We start from the raw sequence: 27321 nt of genomic DNA on the forward strand, positions 1-27321 counted from the left end.
TCTCAATTATTCTATTGTGGGAAACAACTTTAGAGTTTTCATCACTTGGTCACTTATTAAAAAAAGGAACTTGAAGTATGCAACATACAAGGGCCTAAGTTTTAACCCATATAGATATGGTTCCTTCTTTAAATCCAACGTAGAATCCATGTATGAACTCTTGTACTCAATTGTAAGGGACACCAATGGGGGACTTGGATCTGTCTCTCACCTTCTCTTGGGTTTTAGGTGGATTAGCGCCATTTCTTCGTTCTGTGCAATGTTAATTTAAAGAAAAATTGACGACTATCGAAATTCTCGTATTTACAAATTGACATTTCCTAGAGGATATATTGGGACGAGTTATCAAATCTAAAGTGAATGGGCCTTTATTGGTAGATTTGATGGTAGCAATGCACCTTTGTTGTAAGGAAGGAAAATAGGCTATTCATTACAACCACATTGATGAATTCACATCGAGAATTGGAACAAGTTCTCTAGAGATCCACTACCATAAGAATTTTAGAGAAATATGTACCTTTCTTACACCATGACTCTTCCCAAGGACTCAAGTTTTATTTAACAATGCTTTTCAAGTTAAGAGTAATACTTTTATAAATCTCGACAAAGATTTCATTTCCGTTTATGTTCCAAAAATGAAGATCATTGTAGTGTTTTGTACAACAAAATCAGACTATGTGATTGATGTTCTAGTACGAGCTACTATTGATATTCAAGAGACCTTAGCCTATGTACAAGACAATGGTATGGAATTTTTGGTCATAAGATGTGTGCACCCCCATTGACATCCAAGGAGTTCAATTTATCGAAGTGTGTCACCTGACGTAATTCCTTTCATGATCCTTCAAAGGCAGAAGAAAGAGAAGATCACCGTGTGAAAATTATTATTTTGAAGGCCATATATAACAGGAATGAAATGGCCCAAAGGCCATATTATATATAGAGACAACCCGAGTATCTCATCAATTTTTGATGAAAAGAAGTGGAAAATATTTAGGATCTTCATTGGTTCGAAATATAGACCGGCCTGAGTAGAGCTCAAGTAAATATTATACATGAATGTCATAAGCTGCCTTAATTTTGGATGCCATAGAAGATCCCTCCATCCAACTTCGTTATCTGATAAAACTTGATTTCTTGGTTGGCACTATTTTATTGGTTGCTGTTCCCCCATTTTCTAATATGTTCCAATTCCTAGAAAAACATGACGATTAAGCTAAACATGGTATTAGTGTCTCGTTATGGTGCTAGAGTCTTGTAAATTTTGTCTCAATGGAGGAACATATGTAATACTGTACAAATCAGTCAATCCTGCATTGGCATTCGTTTAATAACACCTTAATGTTTTGTTCCAGCCTGCTACCTATGTGATGGATGATTTCTTTGATTCTCTATCATCCAATGTGTTTGATAGAAGTGGGCAAATTGAGAGGCCTAGATTCTCAGATCAGCAGAGACTTGATACTGAGGTTAGTATTGATTCTCTTTTAATATATAACGAAAGGTACCAATTTTACTATAGCTATAACTGACTTAGAGCTTTAGTTATCTGTGTCTTTAATGAAAGCTATTAATAATTGTTATACAAAGATAATAATTAAAGCTTTAGGTTCCCTGTTATGACCAAGGTTACTATTGATGCTTCTGCAAATACCAATGTTATAGCTGCCATAAGTGTATATAAGATGCGATTTTTATATGCAAAAACTCTGAAAAACCTTGTTTAGAGAATCAACCAGGGGTATTTGCTGAAATAATAAAAGCTCATGGGCATTTGGTAAGATAAAGAAAATATCAGGGGTATTTCGTTGGTTTTTTTCTGTTTTTCTTTTTTTCTTTTTCCTTTTCCCTAATTATGTTTCTATCTGATTCGTTAACTGTTAACGAATCAGATAGAAACATAATTAGGGAAAGACCTGAACAACACATGGATGTCCCTCAATTTGAATTCTTTCTATAAATGTCTAGTACTGTCTGATCTTTCTTTCACTCCCTGAAACTAAGATTTAAGCGAAATATAATGGCAATTTGAGATTAGAAAATGAAAGGAATAATCCAGTTGAACATTTTGCTTTTGAACCAAACCTTTGGTAAATTCTCTGTAAGACATCATAGTGGACGTGGAGGGTGTGGGGTCTTCCGAGGTGGAAATAGAGGAGGCTACTATGGAGGAGGAAGAGGAAATGGATAGGAGGACAAGGAAGGAATACCCCACGGTAACCACAATCTTACTAATGCATGCAACCAATTACAGCGTATTACCCCATCTTACTTTTAAATTTCAGCAACATGATTACACTAATTTCCTTTGTTTACATTTCACTTTTCTTTTCAAACTATTATGATTTAGGTTTTTTGGTTCGTCATGATTTTTATCTCATTTTTTGTTTGTCATGATGTTAATCTCCATGACCTCTAGTAACTATGCCACTGTAGTCTTTTAGATTGGCAAATACAGTCTTGTAAATTTTGTACGTGTCAATGGAGGAACATATGTAATCTTTACAAATCAGTCAAACCTGCATTTGCATTCGTTTAATAATACCTTAATGTTTTGTTCCAACCTGCTGCCTATGTGAAGGATGATTTCTTTGATTCTCTATCATCCAATAACTTACTTAGAGCTTTAGCTATCTGTGTCTTTAATTAAAGCTATTAATAATTGTTATAAAAACATAGAAATTTTTTACTGTTTTTACCAAGGTTACTATTGATGCTTCTGCAAATACCAATGTTATAGTTGCTATAACGTGTATATAAGATCTGTTTCTTATATGCAAAAATTCTGATGAAAACCTGTTTAGGGAGTCAACCAGGGTATTTGCTGAAATCATAACTGCTCAGGGGTATTTCGTTGGTTTTTTTCTTTTTCTTTTTCATATGAAAAATGTGTTAGGGAAAGACCCGGACAACCCGTGGATGTCCCTCAATTTGAATTCTTTCTAGTACTGTCCGATCTTTGTTTGACTCCCTGAAACTGGGATTTAATCAAAATATAATGGAAATTTGAGATTAGAAAATGAAAGGAATAATCCAGTCGAACACTTTTGTTTTTTAACCAGACCTTCGGTAAATTCTCTTTAAGACATCATGGTGGACGTGGTGGCTTCCGAGGTGGAAATAGAGGAGGGCTACTATGGAGGAGGAAGAGTAAATGGATATGGAGGACGAGGAAGGAGTACCTCACGGTATCCACAATCTTACAAATGCATGCAACCAATTACAGCACAATACCACATCTTACTTCTAAATTTCAGCAACATGATTTCACTAATTTCCGTTGTTTACATTTCACTTTTCTTTTCGAACTATTATGATTTAGTTTTTTTGGTTCGTCCTGATTTTTATCTCACGACCTTTTTTTTGTTTGTCATGATGTTAATCTCCATGACCTCTAGAAACTATTACATCTTTTAGATTTGCAAATAGGGGGCTGTTTATAATGTTTTTTTTCAGGTCTCTCACCAAATAAAAGTCAGATCTAAGTTTTGATCTCCCTTGTCCATGTTTAATTAAGCTTTTTATGACCAGCCTAAAGGAGAATTGATAACTTCAGTTTCCCTTAATCATGTTTTTGAGCTTTCCAGGTCTGGCAAATACTTGTCAGGATTATGATTCACCTACCTATTGTTTAGGTATTGTGTAAACAGTTAAAACAGCTGGGTATCAGTGAATATATATGTGCTTCTGCAATATAAACGAATCGAAAGATTACGGATTTGTTTTCTGTTTGTTAAAATTTCCTTCTGTTAACCAGTGAGAATTTAATTTTGTGTGAGGTAATAATTGTAGGAGATCTTAGGGACCTCAGCTTTATGTGGGGTAGAAAGTATGTGTCCAAAGTGAAAAGCTTTTCAGGAATATGGAAGTGTTAAGCTAATGACGTGGTTACAGTTGCACAATAAAAATTGAAATACCAAGATAATATGTCAATGGGAAAGATGGTATGGATATAGGTTTTTGTTTTTTGTTAGATGTCTCTTTGGAGGGTGAATGTTTTAATCTGATGTGGAAAATCTATCTAGGATGAAGCTCTTTCAGGAATGTGAGGGTACATGTATAGAAGTGTGAAGCTAATTATGTGGCAGGGGTACCAGAACAGTAAATGTTGAAATACCAAGATGCTTGTGTAGTATATCAATCAGAAAGATTATATGGCAATACGTTTTAGTTTGTTTCCTTGTTCTCGTTTATTCATTGGCTTTGTTTATATATTTCTCTCAAATGTGGTCTCGCACTTTTAAATATCCCCTCATTGGAGGGTAAATGAACTAACGAATTGTTCGTGTTGCCCTCGAACTAGCAAATATACACTTGCCATATAGATTCCTTAGTCTTATGATGAATTCCATTAATGTCTGTACGGATATTTTTTTAACATCCACAACAAAGATCATTACAGATATAGATATTGGAACAATGATCTATAATTATGTAATTAATTTATGCATGAAAATGTTACTATTTAGTGGAATCTATAAAGATGATTAATGCTGGAGCCAGAAAGAGAAGGAATTGCTGGCCATACTCTTAAATTTTAATATAAAAATGGAATAAATTATAATAACTCTTGACTTTTAGTAGCCTGACTTAGTAACACTTGAACACTTGATTGTATTTAGCCTTAATACAAGTTGGTTAACTACTTGATTAGGCAAACTGGGAAACCATTTAATAATAGTTAAAAAGTTCAGTTCTGGCTTGAGCTAAACCGTTACTGACTCCTAGGTAATGCCACATTTTGTTGTAGTATATGTACTATGTTCAGAGTGAGTTATATGGATTGAGAGGAATTATTTAATAAGAGATTAGTTATTTAGATCTCATGATTTGTCGACTTCGGCACAAACTATACATCAACTTCGACATCATCAATCCACTCTTCATTCAGCCCAAAATCCGTGAACCTTTCCTTCGCAGCAAAACCGAGCATTGGGCCATAGGTAATGTAACTCATTTGGCAACTATAATTCTTGAAAACATTTCTTTGTATTTTAAACCATTTGTAACCATTCCTTGCATTCTTGTCCCTACCTTTCATCGCAGCAAAACCGAGCATTGGGCCATAGGTAATGTAACTATAATTCTTGAAAATATTTCTTTGTATTTACCATTTGTAACCATTCCTTGCATACTTTTACCTAAGAAGGGGAATATATTATTATAAGAGAATTGGTGGATGCTATCTAGAGAGAGGGAGAGTAAGAGAGCAAAGTTTATTTTTTTTCCAAAAAATAAAGAGAGCAAAGTTGAGTGTGTAATTGGAGAAAGAAGAATAATTTCCTCAATTCGAGCTTAAGCTTTGTAAGCTCCCTTGAGTCAAGCGTAAGATTACTCAAGTTGATCCTAAGGTTTCTTCACTTGGGCCTAAGTTCTCTTCGATTTGGGCCTATGCTTCCTCGATTCAAGCCTGAAGCTTTTGTCAACTGGAGCTGAAACTATCCTCGATTCAAGTCTTACTTTGAGTTGAATAAAATCCTCAATCCTGACAATGATATTGCACAAAGAAAAATAGAGGATAAAATTACTCAATAAGCCCATGAAGGGGTTTAAAAGTCCCCTCTCATAACATCATGCTTTCCAATCTGATTGTGAGTAAAAAAACCTCCAGCCATTCCACCTATAACATGACAAATGATGGGGAAAAACCTCCAACCATTCCAAGCAAAAAACAAAATCATTGTTTTATCGTAACGCAAAAGTAATTGTTTATATAAATAAGTATGCAAGCGTTTAATCAAGAATTACAGAGAAATTTCCATTAACATTTGCAAGTCCTAGGCATTTCAAACCAATGGGATCCTTCTTGCCTTCTGTTTTTCAAAGCTCCTTGAGTAGGGCAGAATTTAATCTAGCGGGAATGGTGTCTGTTCTCGATAGTGTTTGTCACACAACCATGCAACCTGAATATTACTACTTGACTCCTTGTAGGTGGCACGCTTGAGATGAAACTTATCGGATATGATTTCGTTCGTGACACCCCCGTATTTGTCCTTTAATATTGATGCCAAGCATTTCTGCCATTCTATGGAAGACTGCAATATTGTTGGCCGGACATGAGAAATGCTTGATGATGGTGCAGGTAAAGGGTAATTTTTTGGCAATTTAAGTTGGGCAAATGAATGATCTTGTATAAAACCACCTGCAATGGGAATGACAGAGTTAATGCCGAGCTTAGCAGCTGTAGTCAATATCCAAACTAAACCATTAACATATGGAAGAGCTCTCTCCAGCCCCTCTCTAAGAGGTTCTGACAAAGAAGTAATTGTGATGCCACGTTGGTTTTCCACTGGGTGGGGGGACATTCTGTCCTCGCAACAGAGCTGAACTCTCACATATGAAATATGGCCTCCTGATAGCTTGGTCACCTGCTTCCTTATATTGTTCACACCATCACCATCACTAGTAGTAGTAAGGATGGCGAAACGAGGTAGCTGTTTCTCAGCTTCAGACTCCACCACAAACTTCAGTAACTTGTCTACAGCTTTTCCAACCTTGCTCACCACATCTTCCCTCATAACTTTAAGCTCGCTGTGTATTTCATCCAGCTTCTTATGCACGCTTAAGATCTCTCTCACAAACATTATCTTCATCGAATCAAATTTAGGCCCTAAGGCCCGCTTAACTGCCATTGCTGTTCTCTCGCAATCGTCGTCTTGCATATCGACATCTTGGCTACATAATTCCGAGGTAGTCATTGTCACACTACAATGGCTCTCATGTTGGGCTCTGTATCCATCGACATCATCCATCTCCAACAATATATCCTTCACCTCCTCCAGCCATGCTTTATAAGACATGACTACCTCCCGGTAATTCTTGGAGCCAATGATATCAATGAAGGAGTTTGTTGTATATGTATCCAAATACTTTGTTTTCTTCCAAACATGACATTCTTGCTCACCTTGCTCAAGCTGTCTCCTCAACTTTTCCTTCAAAATAGTCATTTTCACACATTGATCCTCCCTATGTTCAGCCATCGATGGGTCATCGAAAGAGTTAGGCCGAATAACACTGTCGATTAACTTAACCCCTTGGATACCAGTGGGTTGTGCACATATTTTGATCACGTAGTTGATGACATTCTCTTCAACGTAGTCTAAATTGCCTTTCATAAATGTTTGTTGAGTATTAGGTTTTGGCGCCCGAATTAACACATCTATCACATGGTCTGATTTTGCTTTACAGAAGACCATGATGATCTCCATGTTTCGCAAATAGATGGAAATGAAATCTTTGCCAAGGTTGATATCAACATTACCCTCTTCTTGGAAAGTATTGTTAAATACCACTTGAATCCTTGGGAACAATCCTGGTGTAAGGAAGGTGAGGTTTGCGTTTTCACATTCTAGTCTTCTACCCATATACACATATGGATTACAACTATCTGAAGTGTTTGTGTTTGAGGTTCTCCATTTGAGTCGTTGATCCATACCAACAAACAATCCTTTTCCAATGGGATCTAATATCAATGTGGTTGGGATAAAGAGCTTATCCATATTCTTGGTTGACTTTTCATGGTTATCGGGAACCTTGCAACAAAGGTGCATTGCTTCCATCAAATCTACCAACAAAGACCCCTTCACTTCATCTTTGGTGACAAGTTCCAAAGTGTCTTCTAGGAAACGTCGATTCGTAAATCCATTAATTTTCATGAGATTCAATTTTTCCTTGTGATCTCGAAAATGAATCAAGCTTCCCATGATTTTATTGCAAAACCAATTGGGATCAAGGACGATATGTGATATATTGTTTACATATATGATGGTCCCCGACTCATTCAACGATGAGGCGATTCCTCGTAATATTTTGGCTTCGTCCTCATTTAAATTGAGACGAAATATAGGCTTGCAGATTTCCCTAAACTTGGACCATGTAATGATTCGTTGGTTAGATGTCTCCAAATGCTTTGATAGATGTTGGCCTACCTCTGTGCAGATATCATAAACCATAACACCTTGAAGCATTTGCTCAGCGATGCCAAAGATATGTTCGGAGAGACCTCTGACTGAATTCATCTTTCTTGCATCCACTTCGAAAGTGGTGTCTTCTATGTGAATGATCTCTTCAAACTCAGATCGAAGTGACCCAATTGTATTTGACACGGCACTTGCAATGAGCTTCATTTGATCGGCGCGGGTGAATACTACAATCACTTTAAGAGGAGTCTTGGATTTGCGGGTTTTAGAGGCAAGGAACTTGAGCCAATACCTGAAGCTCACTTCAAATTCTTGCTCTGTTTTCTCTTCCGGCCCTGCTCTGCTGTTTTGGCTCTTCCTGGGACTCCACACAAACATGAATAAAGATGGGGCTTGGTAAGAGCTGGATGCAATGTCTGGGAGCATACAGTCATGGAATGCGTGGAATTCCTCTTGACCTGCCATGTCCCACAACGAGAGCCGAATCCTATCGTTTTGTATGGTCCGAACCTCGATTCCTTTCGTGCGATCCCTAGACTGGATTAATAATGTACCTCCACCACCAGTCAGAACCCTTATTAACTTGTCTCTTTTGCGCTGCCCTGCGTTGATGGAGTGCATGGTGGATAGCAGGGTAGTCTTCCCCGCATATGCATCTCCACAGATGAACAGTCGCATGGACTTGGCGGGAACTTTCTCAAGATCTCCCAACATGAACAGGCTCCGATTCCTCTTGAGCTGTGCTTCAATGGCGGGATCCATCTCCACTCGATCGGACATCTTGAGCTCAAAGAACGGAAGGCCGGACCCAGAGAGTGCATCGATCACCGCGGCAATTACAGAGGGTGTTGGGTCTAATCTTCCTCCTAAGGAAAGACTGTATAATCGAGGAGGATTAGCATATGGAGCAGAGGGGCTGCCAGCTGTGTCGCTGCTCGTCTTCTTCTTCTTCTTCTTCAGAGATGATGGTACCAGCTGCTCCATCCAATCGATTATCTCCTCGTTTTCTATTTCGTTGTTAGCTTCTAGAGTGAGCTCTTTGAGGTGCGTCCAGTGCTGCACGAAACCTGTGATCCCCCTACTCCAATTGATGGATCCGACAAATATGATGTACAGTCTCTGGAGAGAGGCCCGGAGGGGGGAATGTGAGGGATGAAGGTCCGCCAATTTCCCAACGAAATTTTGGGAAACATACCAATTATGAAGGTGGAGGCTAATGAGGGATGTGAATTGACCTAACACCTCAACGCATTCATCCCTAATATGGCATTCCTGCAGGGAGAGATGCGTGAGGGCCTTGCTTTTCTTGAGGGCACTCAGAGTATCGTAAGGGTCGAACAGATAGCTTTTGATGAGGAGGCTCCTGGGGGTGGCATCATGATCTGCAGCGTCAGACAGGGCCTCCACCCAAGCCTTCTTTTCTTCTACGGTGACCACACGATCTAGATCCAGCAGTAGATGGACTGCTCCCCTGCTAAAACTGGCGGCAGCCTGGAGGTAGTCCAGTCTCTGGTTCGCAGTGGCATACCCCAAATCAAGCATTATGTCTCTGCTCCCCCACTCTCGTCGTTCTTCTTCTTCTTCTTCTTCTTCATATTCGTCGGGGTGCCAATAATCTATTTTGTGATATTCACGATAGTTGATGAAGAAGAGGTTCTGAACATTAGACACCTGAATGAGGTGAGAGAGCGGATTCAAGACATTGAGAGCCGCTCTGGATTTCTCGCACGCTGCAAGAACTTCCTCTGTCCTCCACTTCTTAAAGATGAGGCGGTGAGGTGGCGGAAGGTTCTCGTACTCATGAGGCTGGGATGATGATGATGATGATGATGATGATAATGCAGCCGCCATGTAATTGATACTAACAGATGTATGAATAATAATAATAATAATAATCAATGATTTGGGAATCAACCAAACCAATTCAATCAAGAGAATAATCAATGGGAAACTGATGAAGGTGTGTACGTACCAATCCGAAACTGATGAAGGCGCCAAACCTTCAAGTCACTAATTTGACTGCAGACAGTCCAAACGGGTAGATACTTTAATACTGACCGCTTATGCTAGTTGCAGAGCAGCAGTGCGCAGATGGGGAATAGTAAGCTTTTTGACCTTCATTCCAATCCATTTGTTAATAATTTCAAGTTGGCATCAAGCAAACTAGGAAATGGAAAAGCATTATTCCAATCCATTTAAGTGTAAATTACGCCAGAAGATAAGAGTTATCGTCGATTCTTAGTGTACAGATTATTCTGTCTTGTTTTCCTGATGTTACTAATTACAAAGCTGCTATGGCCATTGGGTGTGATATTCTCACCTTTTTAAATGTGTACTGGAATGATGCAGCCTACTCATCCACAGCTAGATCCTATTGGAATGCTATGGATCCTCAAGGATATCATGTAATTATAATAATCATGTTATTATGAGGACGCTATATATTCACTCAGATCAAATAATCAAGAGAATCAGCGTTATGTTAACTTGAGAAAGCAATCAAGCTTTTATACATACATACTTGCAAGTGCAGTGGCAGAATAGATTGGATGCGTGCTGGATGAAAAGAATAGGAGTTTTGACATTAAACCATTTCAATATAAATAAGACTTAAGAGTTATTAATAATTGTCTATAAAGCCTGAAAAGGCGGTATATTTATTGAAGGCAAATCTAAGTGACATACAACACAATGAGGGCATTAATTATTACAAATTTGAGCGCAGAGTGGGCGGGCTAATGGAGGATGTCTCACTCCTATAATATGAGAGATGGGCGATTAGTCATTATATTATAGAATAACAGCCGTGAACATGTTGAGAATGACGAGTGTGGGGTTGAGAGGAACTATTTAATAAGCTAGCATCAATATAAGTCAACTTCTAAATCACTCAGCAAGCATGTATTTGTTTTGTCAAGACTTACGTATAAATCTCAAATACCTATAGGTATATGATATCAATAGAGAAGAACTTTATTTACAAAAACCACAATTTTTTGAAGATCCAAGTCATCCAACACATGTTTGTCGACTTCGTAAATCTATTTACGGCCTTAAGCAATCTCCACGTATATGGTATCATAAACTACACTCTTTTCTTATAAAAGTTGGATATCATCGTCTAAACAATGAGCCAATTTTATATGTTAGGAAAGCCAAATCCAATTTTGTTATCATAGGTGTCTATGCTGATGATTTGCCCTTGATCTCTAATTCCAAATCTTATCTAACTATTGCACAGAAGGAACTTGCATATGTCTTTCCTATCACCGATTTAGACTCTATGACACATTTTCTAGGCATCAAAATAACTCAAAATAGAACAAATCATACTATCTCATTATCACAATCAAATTATATTAATTCTATCCTCCAAAGATTTGATATGCTCCATAGTAAGCCTATTAGTACTCCTCTTACCTCTCCATGTAAACGTTCAAATGACGATTCTCCCAAAAATGAACGAGAAATTTCCGAAATGAAGATGTACCCTATAAACAAATCCTTGGGTGTATAAGATATCTAGTAAGTTGCTTTGCCGCCAGTTTTCTTTTTTCGTTTCATGGCTAATCCACGACCAAAGCATTGGATCGCGCTGAAAAGATTACTACGATACTTGAAGCATACTCAACATTATGCGCTGACTTACTCGGCCACACAATCTGAGTCAACCACAGTTGTGCAAGGGTGGACAAATCCCTCTAGCCAACTAATTGGTTGGTCGGTGGGGGGAGATGCGGACGATCACAAGTCAATAGGAGGACAACACTGGCCCAAATGAAAGTGAGAGTACCAATGTGGATTGCAAGCTTTTCAAGAATAGCCAGGTCCAAGGCAAAGTTGTTGAGTTTGTTCTCAGGGTCCCCATCGGATGGAACAACATGAGTAAATAGAGGAAAGGAAGAGGAGGTAGGGGTAGTGGCAGATGTACGGATGTTAATGGCAAGGGAAGAAGAGGAGGGCTTATCTCTACCGCCATCAGTGGCAGTGGCAGATGTAAGGATGTTAATGGCATTATCCTCACAACTAACCTTATTCTCCCTGGCCATTCTTCTCCTGTTCCTCTCTACTCTCTAGGTGGGCTTGGATGGTAGGATGCATGTGACTTGAATGTCAACTGTAGAATTTGGTAACTATACAAATAGAGAATGACACCATACTGTTTCCTTGCATGTCACGAGCTAATCTAGACACTCTGTCGCAAGCTAATCTAGACACCCATACGGTTTCCTTGCATGTCACAAGCTAATCTAGACACTCTGTCACAAGCTAATCTAGACACCCATACAGGTGCCTTGCATGTCACAAGCTAATCTAGACACCCATACGGTTTCCTTGCGTGTCACAAGCTAATCTAGACACCCGTACGGTTTTCTTGCATGTCACAAGCTAATCTAGACACCCATACGGTTTCCTTGCATACTGTTGTGTGATAGTCAGAGTGTCATTGCATTGGTGAAAAACCCAATATACTATGAAAAGACGAAGCACATTGGAGTGCGATATCACTTCATCCGAGAATGCATATTTGTTGGCTATATTAGTCTTGGGAAAGTTGTCTCTCAAGAAAATGCCGCAGATGCATTGACCAAAGCTCTACCGCATGATGTGCTAGAGCATTGCTGTCACTTGATGGGAATTACTTAGGTCTTCAGGTTACACATTGTTTTTGTATACTATGTAACATATTCATCAAGTAGGATCTCTAGGTCTTGTAGAATCTTCCCATCAGCTTTGTTGATCCCTTCTTTGGCCTTTAGTGGGAGATCGATAAAAAGTGCGAAAGGCCAAAAAAGTAATTCTCAGTATTTATCACTGGGTATATAATTTAATAGAAAATGAGGGTTTTGTGAGCACGCCAAAATTATTTTTCTGTGCTGTCTTGTGTGTGTGTGTGTGTGTGTTGTTCATCGTTTTCTCCGCAGAAAAACAGCAAGTTGTCCGCTACTCCTTGCTTCACAACACAACCAAACCAATTCAATTAAGAGAATAATCAGTGGGTGTGGGTGTGTGTATAAATCAGGAACTAATTAAGCTGCTCAAGCTTCAAGTGACTGGTTTGACTGCAGACATTCCAAACGGGTAAATACTTTGATAATGACCACTGATACTAGTTGCAGCGCAGCAGGTGCGGATTGGATGAAACGTATAGAACATTTTAACCTCTGTTACTAACCTAGGACCTTCAACCAATTACAAGTGGGGATTAAAGTAAGGTAGACAATTGAAAAGCATTTAATTTTCTAATCCATATAAGTGTAAATTAGGACGTGATGAGCCAATGACAAAAGATGAGAGCTTAGATATTCTATACTGGTGTGTAGATTATTCTATCTTGGTTTGTTGATCTTAATAATTAAAGAGTGGCTACGGCCATTGCATGCGGCATTATTACTAATTATGGGAATGGTATTGGAATGATGCATGCAGCCTCCTCATCCACAACTACATCCTATTAGGATGCTATGGATCCCGAACGATCTCAACAGATGTATCAACAATAATAATAATGATGATGTTATTATTATGATATATAATCACTCAGATTGACAAATAATCAAGAGAATCAGTGTTTATGTAAACATGAGAAAGTAATCAAGCTTATACATACTTGCAACTTTGCAAGAGTAGCGGCAGAAGAGATTGGATGTGTGCTGGACGAAAAGAATAGGAATTTTGACTTAAGAGATAAGAGTCGAGAGATATTATATGTAAAGCCTGAAAGGGAGGTATATTTATTGAAGGCATGTCTAAATGACAGACAACACAATGAGGGCATCAATTATTACATAGTTTGCAGTCGGTCAATCACTCCTATAATATGAGAGAAGGTGATTATATTATAGAAGAACACACGTGAATATGTTGAGAATGATGAGTGTGGGGTTGAGAGGAACTATTTAATATGCTAGCATCCATTTCTCAAGTCAACTTCTAAATCACATCGGCAATACTTTATGTGTTTGGTCAAGGCTTTTGAAACTAGGCATACATGAGATACGCTTGATGTTGTAGGTATATCTACTTTGAAACTACCACCATTGGATACTCATTCCCCACCCTAAGTTGCCTACGTAAACCTTGTATTAAACCCCCTGCAAATGGGAATAACAGAGTTACTGCCTAGCTTAGGACCAACTTTTCTATAGCTTTTTCCACCATGCTTAGAACATCTTGTTTGTACATTTGATTCTTTATGTATGTATTTCAGCCAACTTGTTATGTATCCTTCATATCTCTCAATAATTGTTAGCATCCATTCCTATTACCAATTTAGAGTGGGTTCCAAAGCCCTCATGATCTTTATCACCATGCTCTTGCAACATTCAAACTTTTGCTACACGAGGTCGCCAACCCCACAATGAACCTATGAGAATTGAACCAACACCAGAGACTTGCCCATATGAAGAGGTGATTCAAGGAGAATTGAACGATTACGACATCTTCTTTCCTCGGAAGCTCCATGCCTCGGCGTTCAATTTTAGAGCTTCAATCCCAAAAAGCGAAGATGGCACGATACCATTGCATGATTTCTCATGGCTAGTACAAGCATGGCAAACTATATGGGATAATGCATGTAGAAATGATCGAGTCAACACACTTTCCAAGTACCATGCCATATCTAAGGAATATTGGTTCTTATTTGTTATGAGCATTTAATTAAGTTCTTTAACCTTAGGGTTAGGTGTGAGCTAATTAATGCCCAACAAAGGGTGAGGGTTGAGTTATCTCAATTATTCTATTGTGGGAAACAACTTTAGAGTTTTCATCACTTGGTCACTTATTAAAAAAAGGAACTTGAAGTATGCGACATACAAGGGCATAAGTTTTAACCCATATACGATGACTAGTTACCTTCATGAAGGTGCCTCGTATCTTTATTGTTTGGAGATTCAAACTCTAAGATTGTGGGCAAAGATCTAGCTTCATACACATATGCCTCCTTCTTCTTTAAATCCAACGTAGAATCCATGTATGTACTCTTGTACTTGGTGGTAAGGGACACCGATGGGGGACTTGGATCTGTCTCTCACCTTCTCTTGGGTTTTAGGGGTTTAGGTGGATTAGCATCATTTCTTCCTTCTATGTAATGTTAATTAAGAAAAATTAATGACTATTAAAATTCTCGTATTTACAAATCGATGTTTCTTAGAGGATGTATTGGGACGAGTTATCAAATCTGAAGTAAATGGGCCTTTATTGGTAGATTTGATGGTAGCAATGCACCTTTGTTGTAAGGGCCCAATAACCTTGACATATAAACTAGGAAAGAAAATAGGCTCTTCGTTACAACCCCATTACAGCCACATTGACGAATTCACATCGAGAATTGGAACAAGTCTTATGGAGATCCACTGTCATAAGAAATTCAGAGAAATATGTACCTTCCTTACACAATGACTCTTCCCAAGGATTCAAGTTTTATTTAAGAATGCTATTCAAGGTAAGAGTAATACTTATATAAATCTCGGCAAAGATTTCATTTCCGTTTATGTGCCAAACATGAAGATCATCGTAGTGTTTTGTACATCAAAATCAGACTATGTGATCGATGTTCTAGTATGAGCTACAATCGATATTCAAGAGACCTTAGCCTATGTACAAGACAATGGTATGGAATTTTGGTCATAATATGTGTGCAACCCAAGAGGGGTCATAGTATGGAATTCAAGATTTAGATAAGGGGCCAAAAACAATTGTCATCGAAGAGGATGAATCTTACAAGAGAATAGTAATGGAGATTAGAGAGGCGTTAGAGCCCAAATTTAATTCAGTGAAAGAAATGGTTGTTGCCAATCATCTAGAGATCATAAGGACGTTGCATGAAATACATAGTGAAAATACATAGTGAGATTACATGTATGAGAGAAGATGTTTTGAGCAAGGTTCAAAAAGAGATTGATAGTTTATTGAAGTTTTTAATAGAGTCTGACATTGAGAAGCAATTGCCTCCTTTTCTCGTCCTTAATGCTAGTAATGGTGTGAACAACATAAGGAAGGTAGTAACTTCGTTGTCGGGAGGCCATGTTTGATTTGTGAGACTTGAGCTTTGTTCCGAGGATAGCACATCCCCACAGTTAGTGGAAAACCAACCCGGCATCACAATTACTTGTTTGTCCGAGCCTCTAATAGAGGGATGTTGACTACAATTGTTTGTCCATATGTGAATAATTTAGTTTGGATGTTGACTACAATGGCTATGCTTGGTATTAAATTAGTAATTCCACTCGCAGATGGTTTTGCAACGACATCACTTCCCCACTTTAAATTGCCAAAAGAGTATCTTATGATATCTAATGCACTTGTATTCAAAACGGGTACATGTGCAACATCAAGTATTGCTCACTTGTCGCTGACATCAGTGTCTTTTAAAAAATGGCAAAAATGCTTGGTTCTAATATTAAAGGATAAAATACAAGGGTGCAACAAACAAAATCATATATGATAGGTTCTTTCTCAAGTTGCATGTAGTAATCAAGTTGCATGGTTATGTGACCACCACATTAGATATCTTGCTAGGCTAAATTATATCTTGCTCATACAGGAGATTTGAACAAGAAAGGCATGATCTCATTTGTTTGAAATGCCTAGTTTCAAATGTTGTTTATTGGACATTTCTATGTAATTCTTGACTAAACACATCCATGCTAACATATAGAAATCACTACTTTTGTCTGAATGGGTGAAGGTTTTCCCTCCTAATTCAGTGATGTTTATGCTTATAAGAAAGGAAAATACATACCCCCCTCCCCTCGCCCCCTCAAATCTCACTAATGACTCTTGTTGACCCTACTCTCATGTACTACGTAGTTTGGTATGCACAAATCTATTTATTTCATGATCACATTAGCTATATTATCACAAAATTTGTGTGATATGCTAAAGAAGTTTCACATCATATCGTTGGTTTTATTCTCAAATTGCTCAAAAGAGAACCTACCATAGTCTAGTTATGGTTTTATTCAACAATGTGTGAATAAGGAAATCATGTGAGGAAAAGTAATGTTGCAATGCAGAAGGAAATGTGCTGAATAATAGGCCAAAAAAGTGGCACGAAATAACATCGGGATTCTAAAAGTATACAAGTAAGATAGATTTAGAACAAGACCCGAATCCCACACCCCATTTCTCATGTAATAAGAGAAAGCCCTAACTAGATTGATTTATCCATTTCACGTAATTCAGTCGGTTACATGTTTTTCATAGCACCTTTCATGTCATGCCACATAAAGATGGATTACCTAAAATCAGTTGTGCCTTTTCTCATTTAGCATAGTGTTCAAACATTATTTTAGGTCATTTAGAGCCCATTCTGTGGCTCTAGATACATGTATACTTAGATATAGATTACCTAAACAATGGCACGTTTGGGTTGGGGCCAGTTTGGCCTCTGGCCTTTGTTTGTAAAGCTTTTTCTTTGTTTGTAGTTTTGTTGATTTCCATTTACGTTTTGTACGAAATCCTGTAAGGACTTGAAATCTCAATAGCACCATTGTCTGAGGCTTTAAATGAGAATTCATATCCGAAATGCAAAAACTATCTCAGAAGAAAGTCATTGAAAACTTTGTCAAAGAACCGGCACTTTAGGCATAGTTGGTACCGATGTTTACTGAGATTGGGAATCCCCACTTCGTGCTGATCGTATCGTATTGTCTTCGCTTATTGCAGCTGTGGTAATCGAGGCTTTGCTTTGTATGGTTTTATTCAGCAATGTGTGAATAAGGAAATCGTGTGAGGAAAAGTTAATGTAACAATGCAGGAAAGAAATGTGCTGAATAATAGGCAATAATCAGATGGCAAATCTGAATCGAAGATAGGTACCTAAACGATTAAAAATGAACATAATCAACTAGAATATATTAACAGTGTTCAAGTTCAACAAACACAGATTTTGGGTTCAAAAACATACAATGAAAATAGACATAGGGTGATTGCAGGTGGCAGTTAAGGCAATAATAGAAAATCTTGAATGGCAATGGGGATGTCTAATGTTTCTATGCTCTGAGCCTCTGAAGAGAAACAAATTAGCCTTGTTGGGAACACCCACATGTCCATAATACATCACCAGGTAGGGAGTTGCATCATATATTGAAGAGACATTGAAAATATAGGATCTCCACATAAGATAGGAATGAAATTATTCAAAGGCCATATATAGAGACAACCAAAATACAGAGTTGTGAGAATCTCATCAAATTTTGATAAAAAGAAGTGGAAATCGGCACTGTAGGGAAGTTCGTGAAGTAAAATGTGCACAATTCTCAATAACCACCATTGTTTGTGTCACTTCCAGTGTCCACTTCTAAGGTATCCTTTTCATAGTAGTAAATTAATAATAATAGATTTCTTTTCTCCATTTCTATCCATCAGAGTTCAACAGATGACAAGGCAGGTCACAACAAAATCACCATAGAAAAAAGATACAGAACTTTGCTGTCAAAACAAGCCCAATACCTCATTATCTTAGACTCAAATTTGCTTGTCACAGAAGGTAGATGCTATGTTATTCTAGCCCCATTGTTTAGCACATTAAATGAGGTACTTTCTGAGGGAAAACCTCAGTTTCTGAGTTACGTTTTGAGGGAATTTCTCTAAGGTCGCCATGTCTCATAACGCATGGTTGGAGGAGGTGAAAGATATATCATATAATGTTGATGATGGATGATGCCAATAAATACGAGCAACATGAATGTCATTCTAGTGTGACAATGACTGACTTGGCAAAAAGCGACGATTTAGAGAAGGGGGGCCAGAAACAATTGACATCAAAGAGGATGAATGTTGCAAGAGAAGAGTAACGGAGATTACACAGGCCTTAGAACCCAAATTTAATTTAGTGAAAGAAATGGTTGCTGCCAATCATGGAGAGATCATAAGGACAAGATAGAATAATCTATACTTTTTCACACCCACACCCACACACTCTGAATATTCTCTTCATTTAATTGGTTTGGTTGAATCCCAAATCAGTGATTATTATTATGATTATTCATACAAACTGCTAGTATCAATTACATGGGCACTGCTTCATCCCAGCATCATCATCAGAACCAGGATGTAGAAGTCGCGACCATCACCAGCGCTCTCATCAATTGGAGGCCGTATGAATACGGGGACAGACTAAATTTCTGGCATCCTGACGGGGAAGCAGAACGAGATTGCGGAATCAAAGGCATCATGCTTGATTTATGTTTTCTAGCCACATTTTTTAGTGTGTAAATGGGCCCTGGGCGCCCAAAACTTATATTTTTCAATAATGTGAAAAGGGGGCCACACTTAGATGTAGTTGGTACATCTATATGTACTCACTTTTGAAAGTAAGTTAAAACTTAAAAGAGAAAAACGGGCATTTTCCTGTTACATAAGAAAAAAACAGATATTTGAGAGCTCATAGTCTCTTTCTTAGCCTGTTCATCCAGCGCTCTTTGTTACACCATTAAACGCCGACGTTTTAGACATCACCGCCTCCTTCATCAGCTACGTGTTGTGAGTTATTGTGTCTTTTAGTTGGGTTTAGTTGTTAAGGAAATCTCACATTCATTTCTTTCTCATAGTAAGCTAATTTGTTTAGAGTAGAACTTTGGTGTACAAGTTTTACGTTGAAAGTGAATTATTTTTGGACTAGGTCCCGTGGTTTGTACCTCTTTGAGGGTTTTCCATTTAAAATTTGTGGTGTATTGTGCATAGTTTTTGTTGTGTATATTGTTGCTTTCTTTGAGTAATCTTGCAGAACATAATCTTTGTCTCACGTAAGTGATTAAGTGTTATTAAGTTCCCAATCAAGTGTTATCAGAGCTGAGGTTTAGCACTTTGTTATGGAGGCGAATTATTCCACAATGGTTTGCTTGAATGGCACTAACTACCATAAATGGAAAGGTAAGATGAAAGATCTTCTTTTTGTGAAAAATCTACACTTACCTGTTTTCGCAGCCACTAAACTAGAGAGCAAAACCACCGAGGAATGGTTTTTCGAGAACCAACAGGTATGTGCTTTTATTCGACAATGGGTAGGAGATAATGTCTTAAACCATATTGTGAATGAAACGGATGCCAAAGTTCTATGGAACAAACTCGAAACATTGTATGCATCGAAGACACTAAACAATAAGTTGTTTTTTATTAAACAAGCGAAGAGTTTAGTGTATAAAGAAGGTAGTTCCATCTCAGATCATTTAAGTGAATTTCAAGGATGTTTCAACCAACTTTTTGATATGGGAGTGAAATTGGATGATAAGATTCTTGCATTATGGTTGTTAAACACTCTTCCTGATTCATGGGAAATTTTTAGGGTATCTTTAGTTAATGCAGCTCCAAACAGAATTCTGACTACGGAATATGTCAAGAATGGTATTCTAAGCGAGGAGATGCAACGAAGGACACAAGGGAGAGGGAGGAGTAAACATACAAGCCAAGGTCAAAACAACCGAGGGAGGATTAGAAGTAAATCAAAACCCAGGTATAAAGATCTAGAATGTCATTTTTGTGGTAAAATAGGACACATAAAGAGGTACTGTTACAAATGGAAAAAGGAGAACCACACATCTAATGGTAAGCATCAAAAGAAAGGTAACACTGATAATTCTAATCGTGTTAATACAACTTCCTCACATGATTTACTCATTGTTTATGATGAAAACCTAATTAATCTTGCTTACAATGAAACTAATTGGGTTGTTGATAGTGCAGCATCGTTCCATGTCACATCTAGAAGGGAATTTTTTACTTCTTATACTTCAGGGGATTTTGGAGTTTTGAAGATGGGCAATGATGACCTTTCAAAGGTGGTAGGCACCGGGACTATTTGTTTGGAGACCAACATGGGATTGAAATTGATCCTCAAGGAGGTAAGACATGTACCTGACATTCGTTTACATCTCATCTCCACTGGCAGGTTAGATGATGATGGCTATTGCAACATTTTTAATGAGGGGCAATGGGTGCTCACTAAGGGCTCATTGGTTGTAGCTCAGGGTAAGAAATGCTCTAGTTTGTATTTATTACAAGCATCTATCTCCACTAATCTTGTGAATGCAGTTGAAAGCAACAATATGTCAGAGTTATGACATAAAAGGTTGTCTCACATTAGTGAGAAGGGACTTGATTGCTTAGCAAAGAGAAACTTGCTTTCAAGTCTAAAAGATACGAAGTTAGACGTGTGCAATCATTGTGTGGTAGGAAAACAAAGAAGAGTCTCGTTCAAACATCATTCTTCTTAAAGAAAGGAAGAGGTACTTGAGTTAGTACATTCGGATGTTTGTGGTGCTTTAAAGGTAAAGGCAATAGGTGGTGCACTCTACTTTGTTACTTTTCTTGATGATTATTCTAGGAAACTTTGGGTTCGAACATTGAAAACTAAGGATCAGATATCTATATGGTATATATATATTGCTTTAGATGATGCTATCTTAAAAACATCTCCTAGATATGGTGTATAGATGATGCTTTAGAATTTCCATGGCTAGTTATCTTTATGTTACATGATTTTGTTTCTTGTTGCTTTAGGGACAGGATTCGTCAATCAACACAGTGCATATGCATATGCAGAGAGGGAGAGGCAGGGGCTATTGAATGATGGTCAGTATTTTATTAATTGAGACGTGGTAAAATGTGTGATTCTGAGGATTGCATTCTCATTCGTTGTTATTTATATGCAGAATTCTCAACCACGTAATAAATTTGCTGAAGACATTGATTTTATGGCAATGGACGAAAAGTTTAATAAAGATGAAGTTTGGGGAGAGCTAGCAAAGGCTGGTGTAGAGGAGATATGGGAGTAATATCACCATGAAGAGGAGGATGTCTCTCATGTTGTAATATTCCTCCTTTTGATGATGTCGTTTTACCTTACAGTCATTTCTTAAAATATTTAGGATCTTCATTGGTTCGAAATATAGACCGGCCTGAGTAGAGCTCAAGTAAATATTATACATGAATGTCATAAGCTGCCTTAATTTTGGATGGCATCGGAGATCCCTCCATCGAACTTCGTTTTCTGATAAAACTTGATTTTTTTGTCCATAGTGCTAAATATGGTTGGCACCATTTTATTGGTTGCCATCCCCCATTTCTAATATGTTCGGAGTCCTAGAAAAACTTGATGATTAAGCGAAGCATGGTATTAGTGTCTTGTTATGGTGCTAGAGTCTTTTAAAATTTCTAAGTGTCAATGGAGGAACATATGTAATTTTGTACAAATCAGGCAAACCTGCATTGGAATTCGTTTAATAACACCTTAATGTTTTGTTCCAGCCTGCTGCCTATGTGAAGGATGGTTTCTTTGATTCTCTATCATCCAATAACTTTCTTAGAGCTTTAGCTATCTGTGTCTTTAATTAAAGCTATTAATAATTGTTATAAAAAAATAAAAATTTGGGTGAGAGGTTTAGTATTTTTACCAAGGTTACTATTGATGCTTCTGCAAATTGCAATGTTATAGCTGCTATAACTTTTATATAAGATGTGTTTTTTATATGCAAAAACCCAGGGGTATTTGCTGAAATAATAACTGCCCATGGGCATTTCTTAATATGAAGAAAAGATCAGGGGTATTTCGTTGGTTTTTTTCTTTTTTGTTTTTCATATGAAAAATGTGTTACAGAAAGACCTGCACAACCCATGGATGTCCCTCAATTTGAATTCTTTCAATGAATGTCTACTACTGTCTGATCTTTCTCTCACTCCCTGAAACTGGGATTTAAGTAAAATAAAATGCCAATTTGAGATTAGAAAATAAAAGGAATAATCCAGTTTAACACTTTTATTTTTGAACCAGACCTTCGGTAAATTCTCTGTAAAACATCATGGTGGGCATGGTGGCTTCCGAGGTGGAAATAGAGGAGGCTTCTATGGAGGACGAGGAAGAAGTACCTCATGGTATCCACAATCTTACTAACGCATGCAACCAATTACAGCGCATTACCACATCTTACTTTGAAATTTCAGCAACATGATTTCACTAATTTCCTTTGTTTACATTTCACTTTTCTTTTTGAACTATTATGATTTAGGCTTTTTGGTTCGTCATGATTTTAGCTCATGGAACTTTTTTTTGTGTTTGTCATGATGTTAATCTCCATGACCTCTAGTAACTATTCTGCTGTAGTCTTTTGGATTTGCAAATAGGGGCTGTTTATAATAGTTTTTTTCAGGTGGGTGTTTTTCCTCTTACCAGATAAAAGTCAGATCTAAGTTTTGATCTCCCTTGGCCATGTTTTATGGCCAGCCTAAAGAAGAGTGATAACTTGAGTTTCTCTTAATCAAGTTGTTGAGCTTTCAGGTCTGGCAAAGACTTGTCAGAAATATGATTCACCTACCTATTGTTTAGGTATTGTGTAAACTGTTTAAAGAGCAGGGTCACAGTGAATATTGTGCTTCTGCAATATAAACGAATCAAAAGATTACGTATTTGTTTTTTGTTTGTTAATTTTTCCATTTGTTAATCACTGAGAATTTAATTCTGTGAGGTAATTGTAGATCGTAGTGACCTCAGCTTTATCTCAGGTAGAAACTATGTTCAAGGTGAAAAACTTTTCAGGAATATGGAAGTGTGAAGCTAATGACATGGGTTACCATTGAACAATAAATATTGAAATACTAAGATGTTTCTGTAATATGTTAATGAGAAAGATGGTACGACTGGAGGTTAGTTATAGTTTGTTAGATGTCTGTTTGGAGGGTGAATGTTTCAATCTGATGTGTAAAGTCTATCCAAGATGAAGCTCTTTCAGGAATGTGAGCATACATGTATCAAAGTGTGAAGCTAATGTAGCAGGGTAGCAGAATAGTAAATGTTGAAATACCCAAATGCTTGTGTAGTTACTAGTATATCAATTAGAAAGATTATATGGCAATAGGTTTTAGTTTGTTTCATTCCTCTCGTTTATTCATTGGTTTTGTTTATTGATTACTCTCAAATGTGGTCATACTGTTAAACTTCAATATAAATATGGATTAAATTATAACGACTCTTGACTTTTAGTAACCTGACTTAATAACACTGTTAACAATTACTCGAAGCAACCCATGAAGGGGTCTAAAAGTCCCCTGACAACATCCTGCTTTCCAATCCGATTGTGAGTAAAAAACCTCCAACCGTTCCAAGTAAAAAACAAAATCATCGTTTTATTGTAACGCAAAAGTAATTGCTTACATAAATAAGCATGCAAGCGTTTAATCAAGAATTACAGAGAAATTTCCATTAACATTTGCAAGTCCTACGCATTTCAAACCAATGGGATCCTTCTTGCCTTTTGTTTTTCAAAGCTCCTTGAGTAGGACAGAATTTAATCTAGTGGGAATGGTGTCTGTTCTCGATAGTGTTTGTCACATAACCATGCGACTTGAATATTACTACCTTCTTCCTTGTAGGTGACACGCTTGAGCTGAAAGTTATCGAATATGATTTCGTTTGTGACACCTCCATATTTGTCCTTCAATATTAATGCCAAGCATTTCTGCCAATTCTTGGATGACTGCAATATTGTTGGCCGGACATGAGAGATGCTTGATGATGGTGCAGGTAAAGGGTACTTTTTTGGCAATTTAAGTTGGGCAAGTGAAAGATCTTGTGTAAAAGCACCTGCAATGGGAATCACAAAGTTAATGCCGAGCTTAGCAGCTGTAGTCAATATCCAAACTAAACCATTAACATATGGAAGAGCTCTCTCCAGCCCCTCTCTAAGAGGCTCTGAGAAAGAGGTAATTGTGATGCCACGTTGGTTTTCCACTGGGTGGGGGGACATTCTGTCCTCGCAACAGAGCTGGACTCTTATAGATGAAACATGGCCTCCTGATACTGTAGTCACCAGCTTCCTTATATTGTTCACACCATCACTAGTAAGGATGACGAAACGAGGTAGCTGCTTCTCAGCCTCAGCTTCCATGACAAAGTTTAGTAACTTGTCTATAGCTTTTTGAACCTTGCTCAGCACATCTTCCCTCATATCTTTAAGGTCACTATGTATTTCTTCCAATTTCTTACGCATGCTTAAGATCTGCTGATAATTGGCAGCAACCATTTCCTTCACCAAATTAAATTCGGGTTTTAGGGCCCGTGTAATCTTCTCCGTAATCTCCTCAGTTATTGTTCTCTTGCTATATTCATCCTCTTGCATTTCTACATCTTGGCTATTTTTCAAGTTAGTCATGGATACACTACAATGACTTTCCTTCTGCTTGTATCCATTGACATCATCCATCTCCGACAATATATCTTTCACTTCCTCCAGCCATGCTTTACAAGGCATGATGACCTCCGAATAATTCTTGGAACCAAGGATATCAATGAATGAGTTTGTTGTACATGTATCCATATACTTGCTTTTCTTCCAAACATGACATTCTTGCTTACCTTGCTCAAGTTGCCTCCTTAACTTTTGTTTCAAAGTAATCATTTTTACGCATTGATCTTCTCTATGTTCAGCCTTTGATGGGTCATGGAAGGAGTCAGGTCGAATAACACTCTCGATCAACTTAACCCCTTGGATGCCAGTAGGTTGCGCACATATTTTGATCAAATGGTTGATGACATTCTCTTCAACATAGTCTAAATTGCTTTCCACGTATGATTGTTGAGTATTAGGATTTGCCGCTCGAACTAACACATCTATCACATGGTCCGATTTTGCTTTACAGAACACCACAATGATCTCCATGTTTTGCATATAGATGGAAATGAAATCTTTACTAAGGTTGATTTCGGCATTTTCCTCTTCTTGGAAAATATTGTTAAATACCACTTGAATCATTGGGAATAAACCTGGTGTAAGGAAGGTGAGGTTTGCGTTTTCACATTCTATTCTTCTACCCATATATACATATGGATTACAACCATCTAAAGTGCTTGTGTCTAAGGTTCTCCATTTGAGTTGTTGATCCATACCATCAAAAAGTCGTCCTCCGATGGGATTTAAATTCAATGTGGCTGGGATAAAGAGCCTATCCTCGTTCCTAGTTGACTTGTCATGGTTATTCGGGACTCTACAACAAAGGTGCATTGCTTCCATCAAATCTACCAACAAAGACCCCTTCACTTCATCTTTGGTGACAAGTTCTAACATGTCTTCTAGGAAACGTCGATTTGTAAATCCATTAATTTTCATGGTATTCGAATTTTCCTTGCGATCTCGAAAATGAATCAAGCTTCCCATGATTTTATTGCAAAACCAGTTGGGGTCAAGAACAATATGTGATATATTGTTTACATATATGATGATCCCCGACTCATTTAAAGACGAGGCGATTCCTCGTACTATTTTGGCCTCATCCTCATTCAAAATGGGAGGTATTATAGGCTTGCAAATTTCACTAAACTTGGACCATGGAATGATTCGTTGGTTTGATGTCTCTAAATGCTTTGATAGATTTTGGCCTACCTCTGTGCAGATATCATAAACCATAACGCCTTCGAGCATTTGCTCGGCGATACCAAAGATATGTTGGGAGAGACATTTAACTGAATCCATGTTTCTTGCATCCACTTCGAAAGTGGTGTCGTCTATCTGAATGATCTCTTTGAACTCGGATCGAAGAGAACCAATTGTATTTGACATGGCACTTGCAATGAGCTTCATTTGATCGGTGCGGGTGAATACGACAATCACTTTAACAGGAGTGTTGGATTTGCGAGATTTGGAGGCAAGGAACTTGAGCCAATACTTGAAGCTCACTTCAAATTCTTGCTCTGTTTTCGCTTCTGGCCCTGCTCTACTGTTTTTGCTCTTCCTGGGACTCCACACAAACATGAACAATGATGGGGCCTGGTAAGAGCTGGATGCAATGTCTGGGAGCATACAGTCATGGAATGCGTGGAATTCTTCTTGACCTGCCATGTCCCACAACGAGAGCCGAATTCTATCGTTTTGTATGGCCCGAACCTCGATTCCTTCCGTGCGATCCATGGTCTCGATTAATCTGCCTCGACCCGTCAGAAGCCCTTTTAACTTGTCTCTCTTGCGCTGCCTTGCATGGATGGAATGCATGGTGGATAGCAGGGTAGTCTTCCCCGCATATGCATCTCCACAGATGAACAGTCGCATGGACTTGGCGGGAACTTTCTCAAGATCTCCCAACATGAACAGGCTCCGATTCCTCTTGAGCTGGGCTTCAATGGCAGGATCCATCTTCTTCTTGATGTGCGTCGTCATTCTCTGAAGATCCACTGTATCCAGGTAATCCATCTGGTAATCTATCTGCTGTTTACCTGACATCTTGAGCTCAAAGCACGGAAGGCCAGACACAGAGAGTGCATCGATCACGGCAGCAATTACAGAGGGTGTCCTCTGCAATTCTCCTCCTAAGGAAAGACTGTATAATCGAGGAGGATCAGTGTACGGAGCAGAGGTGCTGCCAGCTGTCTCGCTGCTCGTCTTCTTCTTCTTCTTCTTCTTCTTCAAAGAGGATC

The 27321-nt window shown here is 38.1% G+C and overlaps 3 protein-coding genes and 1 long non-coding RNA gene across 4 annotated transcripts in view; 2 read left to right on the forward strand and 2 right to left on the reverse strand.

Moving 5' to 3' along the window:
• Positions 1-22938, forward strand: part of DCP5 (decapping 5) — a 39023-nt gene extending 16085 nt beyond the window's left edge. The window contains exons 9-11 of the mRNA XM_087317080.1: positions 2084-2181; positions 3153-3177; positions 22793-22938. Of these exons, the coding sequence (XP_087173206.1) occupies positions 2084-2181; positions 3153-3177; positions 22793-22870 (201 nt within the window). The 3' untranslated portion in view covers positions 22871-22938. The remainder of the gene's footprint in view (positions 1-2083; positions 2182-3152; positions 3178-22792) is intronic.
• On the forward strand, positions 1145-22938 carry LOC147866628 (protein decapping 5-like). Its single transcript, XM_087317082.1, has 3 exons — positions 1145-1266; positions 1356-1469; positions 22693-22938. Exons 2-3 carry the CDS (start codon positions 1371-1373, stop codon positions 22810-22812), a joined length of 219 nt encoding a protein of 72 aa, XP_087173208.1. The 5' UTR covers positions 1145-1266; positions 1356-1370; the 3' UTR covers positions 22813-22938.
• On the reverse strand, positions 5667-10161 carry LOC147866629 (protein TORNADO 1-like). Its single transcript, XM_087317079.1, has 3 exons — positions 9892-10161; positions 9554-9780; positions 5667-9332 (listed from the first exon to the last, which is right to left on the reverse strand). The coding sequence occupies exons 2-3, from the start codon at positions 9581-9583 to the stop codon at positions 5847-5849; spliced, it is 3516 nt and encodes a 1171-aa protein (XP_087173205.1). The 5' UTR covers positions 9584-9780; positions 9892-10161; the 3' UTR covers positions 5667-5846.
• On the reverse strand, positions 20398-22770 carry LOC147866630 (uncharacterized). The gene is made up of 2 exons (XR_015529507.1): positions 22690-22770; positions 20398-20570 (listed from the first exon to the last, which is right to left on the reverse strand). It is a non-coding gene; the product is annotated as an uncharacterized LOC147866630 (long non-coding RNA).
• Positions 22939-27321: the final 4383 nt, after the last annotated feature.

This window comes from Azolla caroliniana, unplaced genomic scaffold (genome assembly GCF_043228905.1).
Source record: "Azolla caroliniana isolate FFs.n. ecotype wild unplaced genomic scaffold, voAzoCaro1.0.p SCAF_3, whole genome shotgun sequence".
Taxonomy (NCBI): domain Eukaryota; kingdom Viridiplantae; phylum Streptophyta; class Polypodiopsida; order Salviniales; family Salviniaceae; genus Azolla; species Azolla caroliniana.

Bases quoted from the DNA above. Each gene is read 5' to 3' on its own strand.
- LOC147866628 (XM_087317082.1), top strand. From the start codon at position 1,371: ATGGATGATTTCTTTGATTCTCTATCATCCAATGTGTTTGATAGAAGT. The intron at 1,470-22,692 runs GTTAGTATTGAT...TTTTTGAACCAG, and splicing joins AGCAGAGACTTGATACTGAG to ACCTTCGGTAAATTCTCTGT.
- LOC147866629 (XM_087317079.1), bottom strand. From the start codon at position 9,583: ATGTTCAGAACCTCTTCTTCATCAACTATC. The intron at 9,333-9,553 runs GTGAATATCACA...GAAGAAAAGAAG, and splicing joins CCTCTTCTTCATCAACTATC to GCTTGGGTGGAGGCCCTGTC.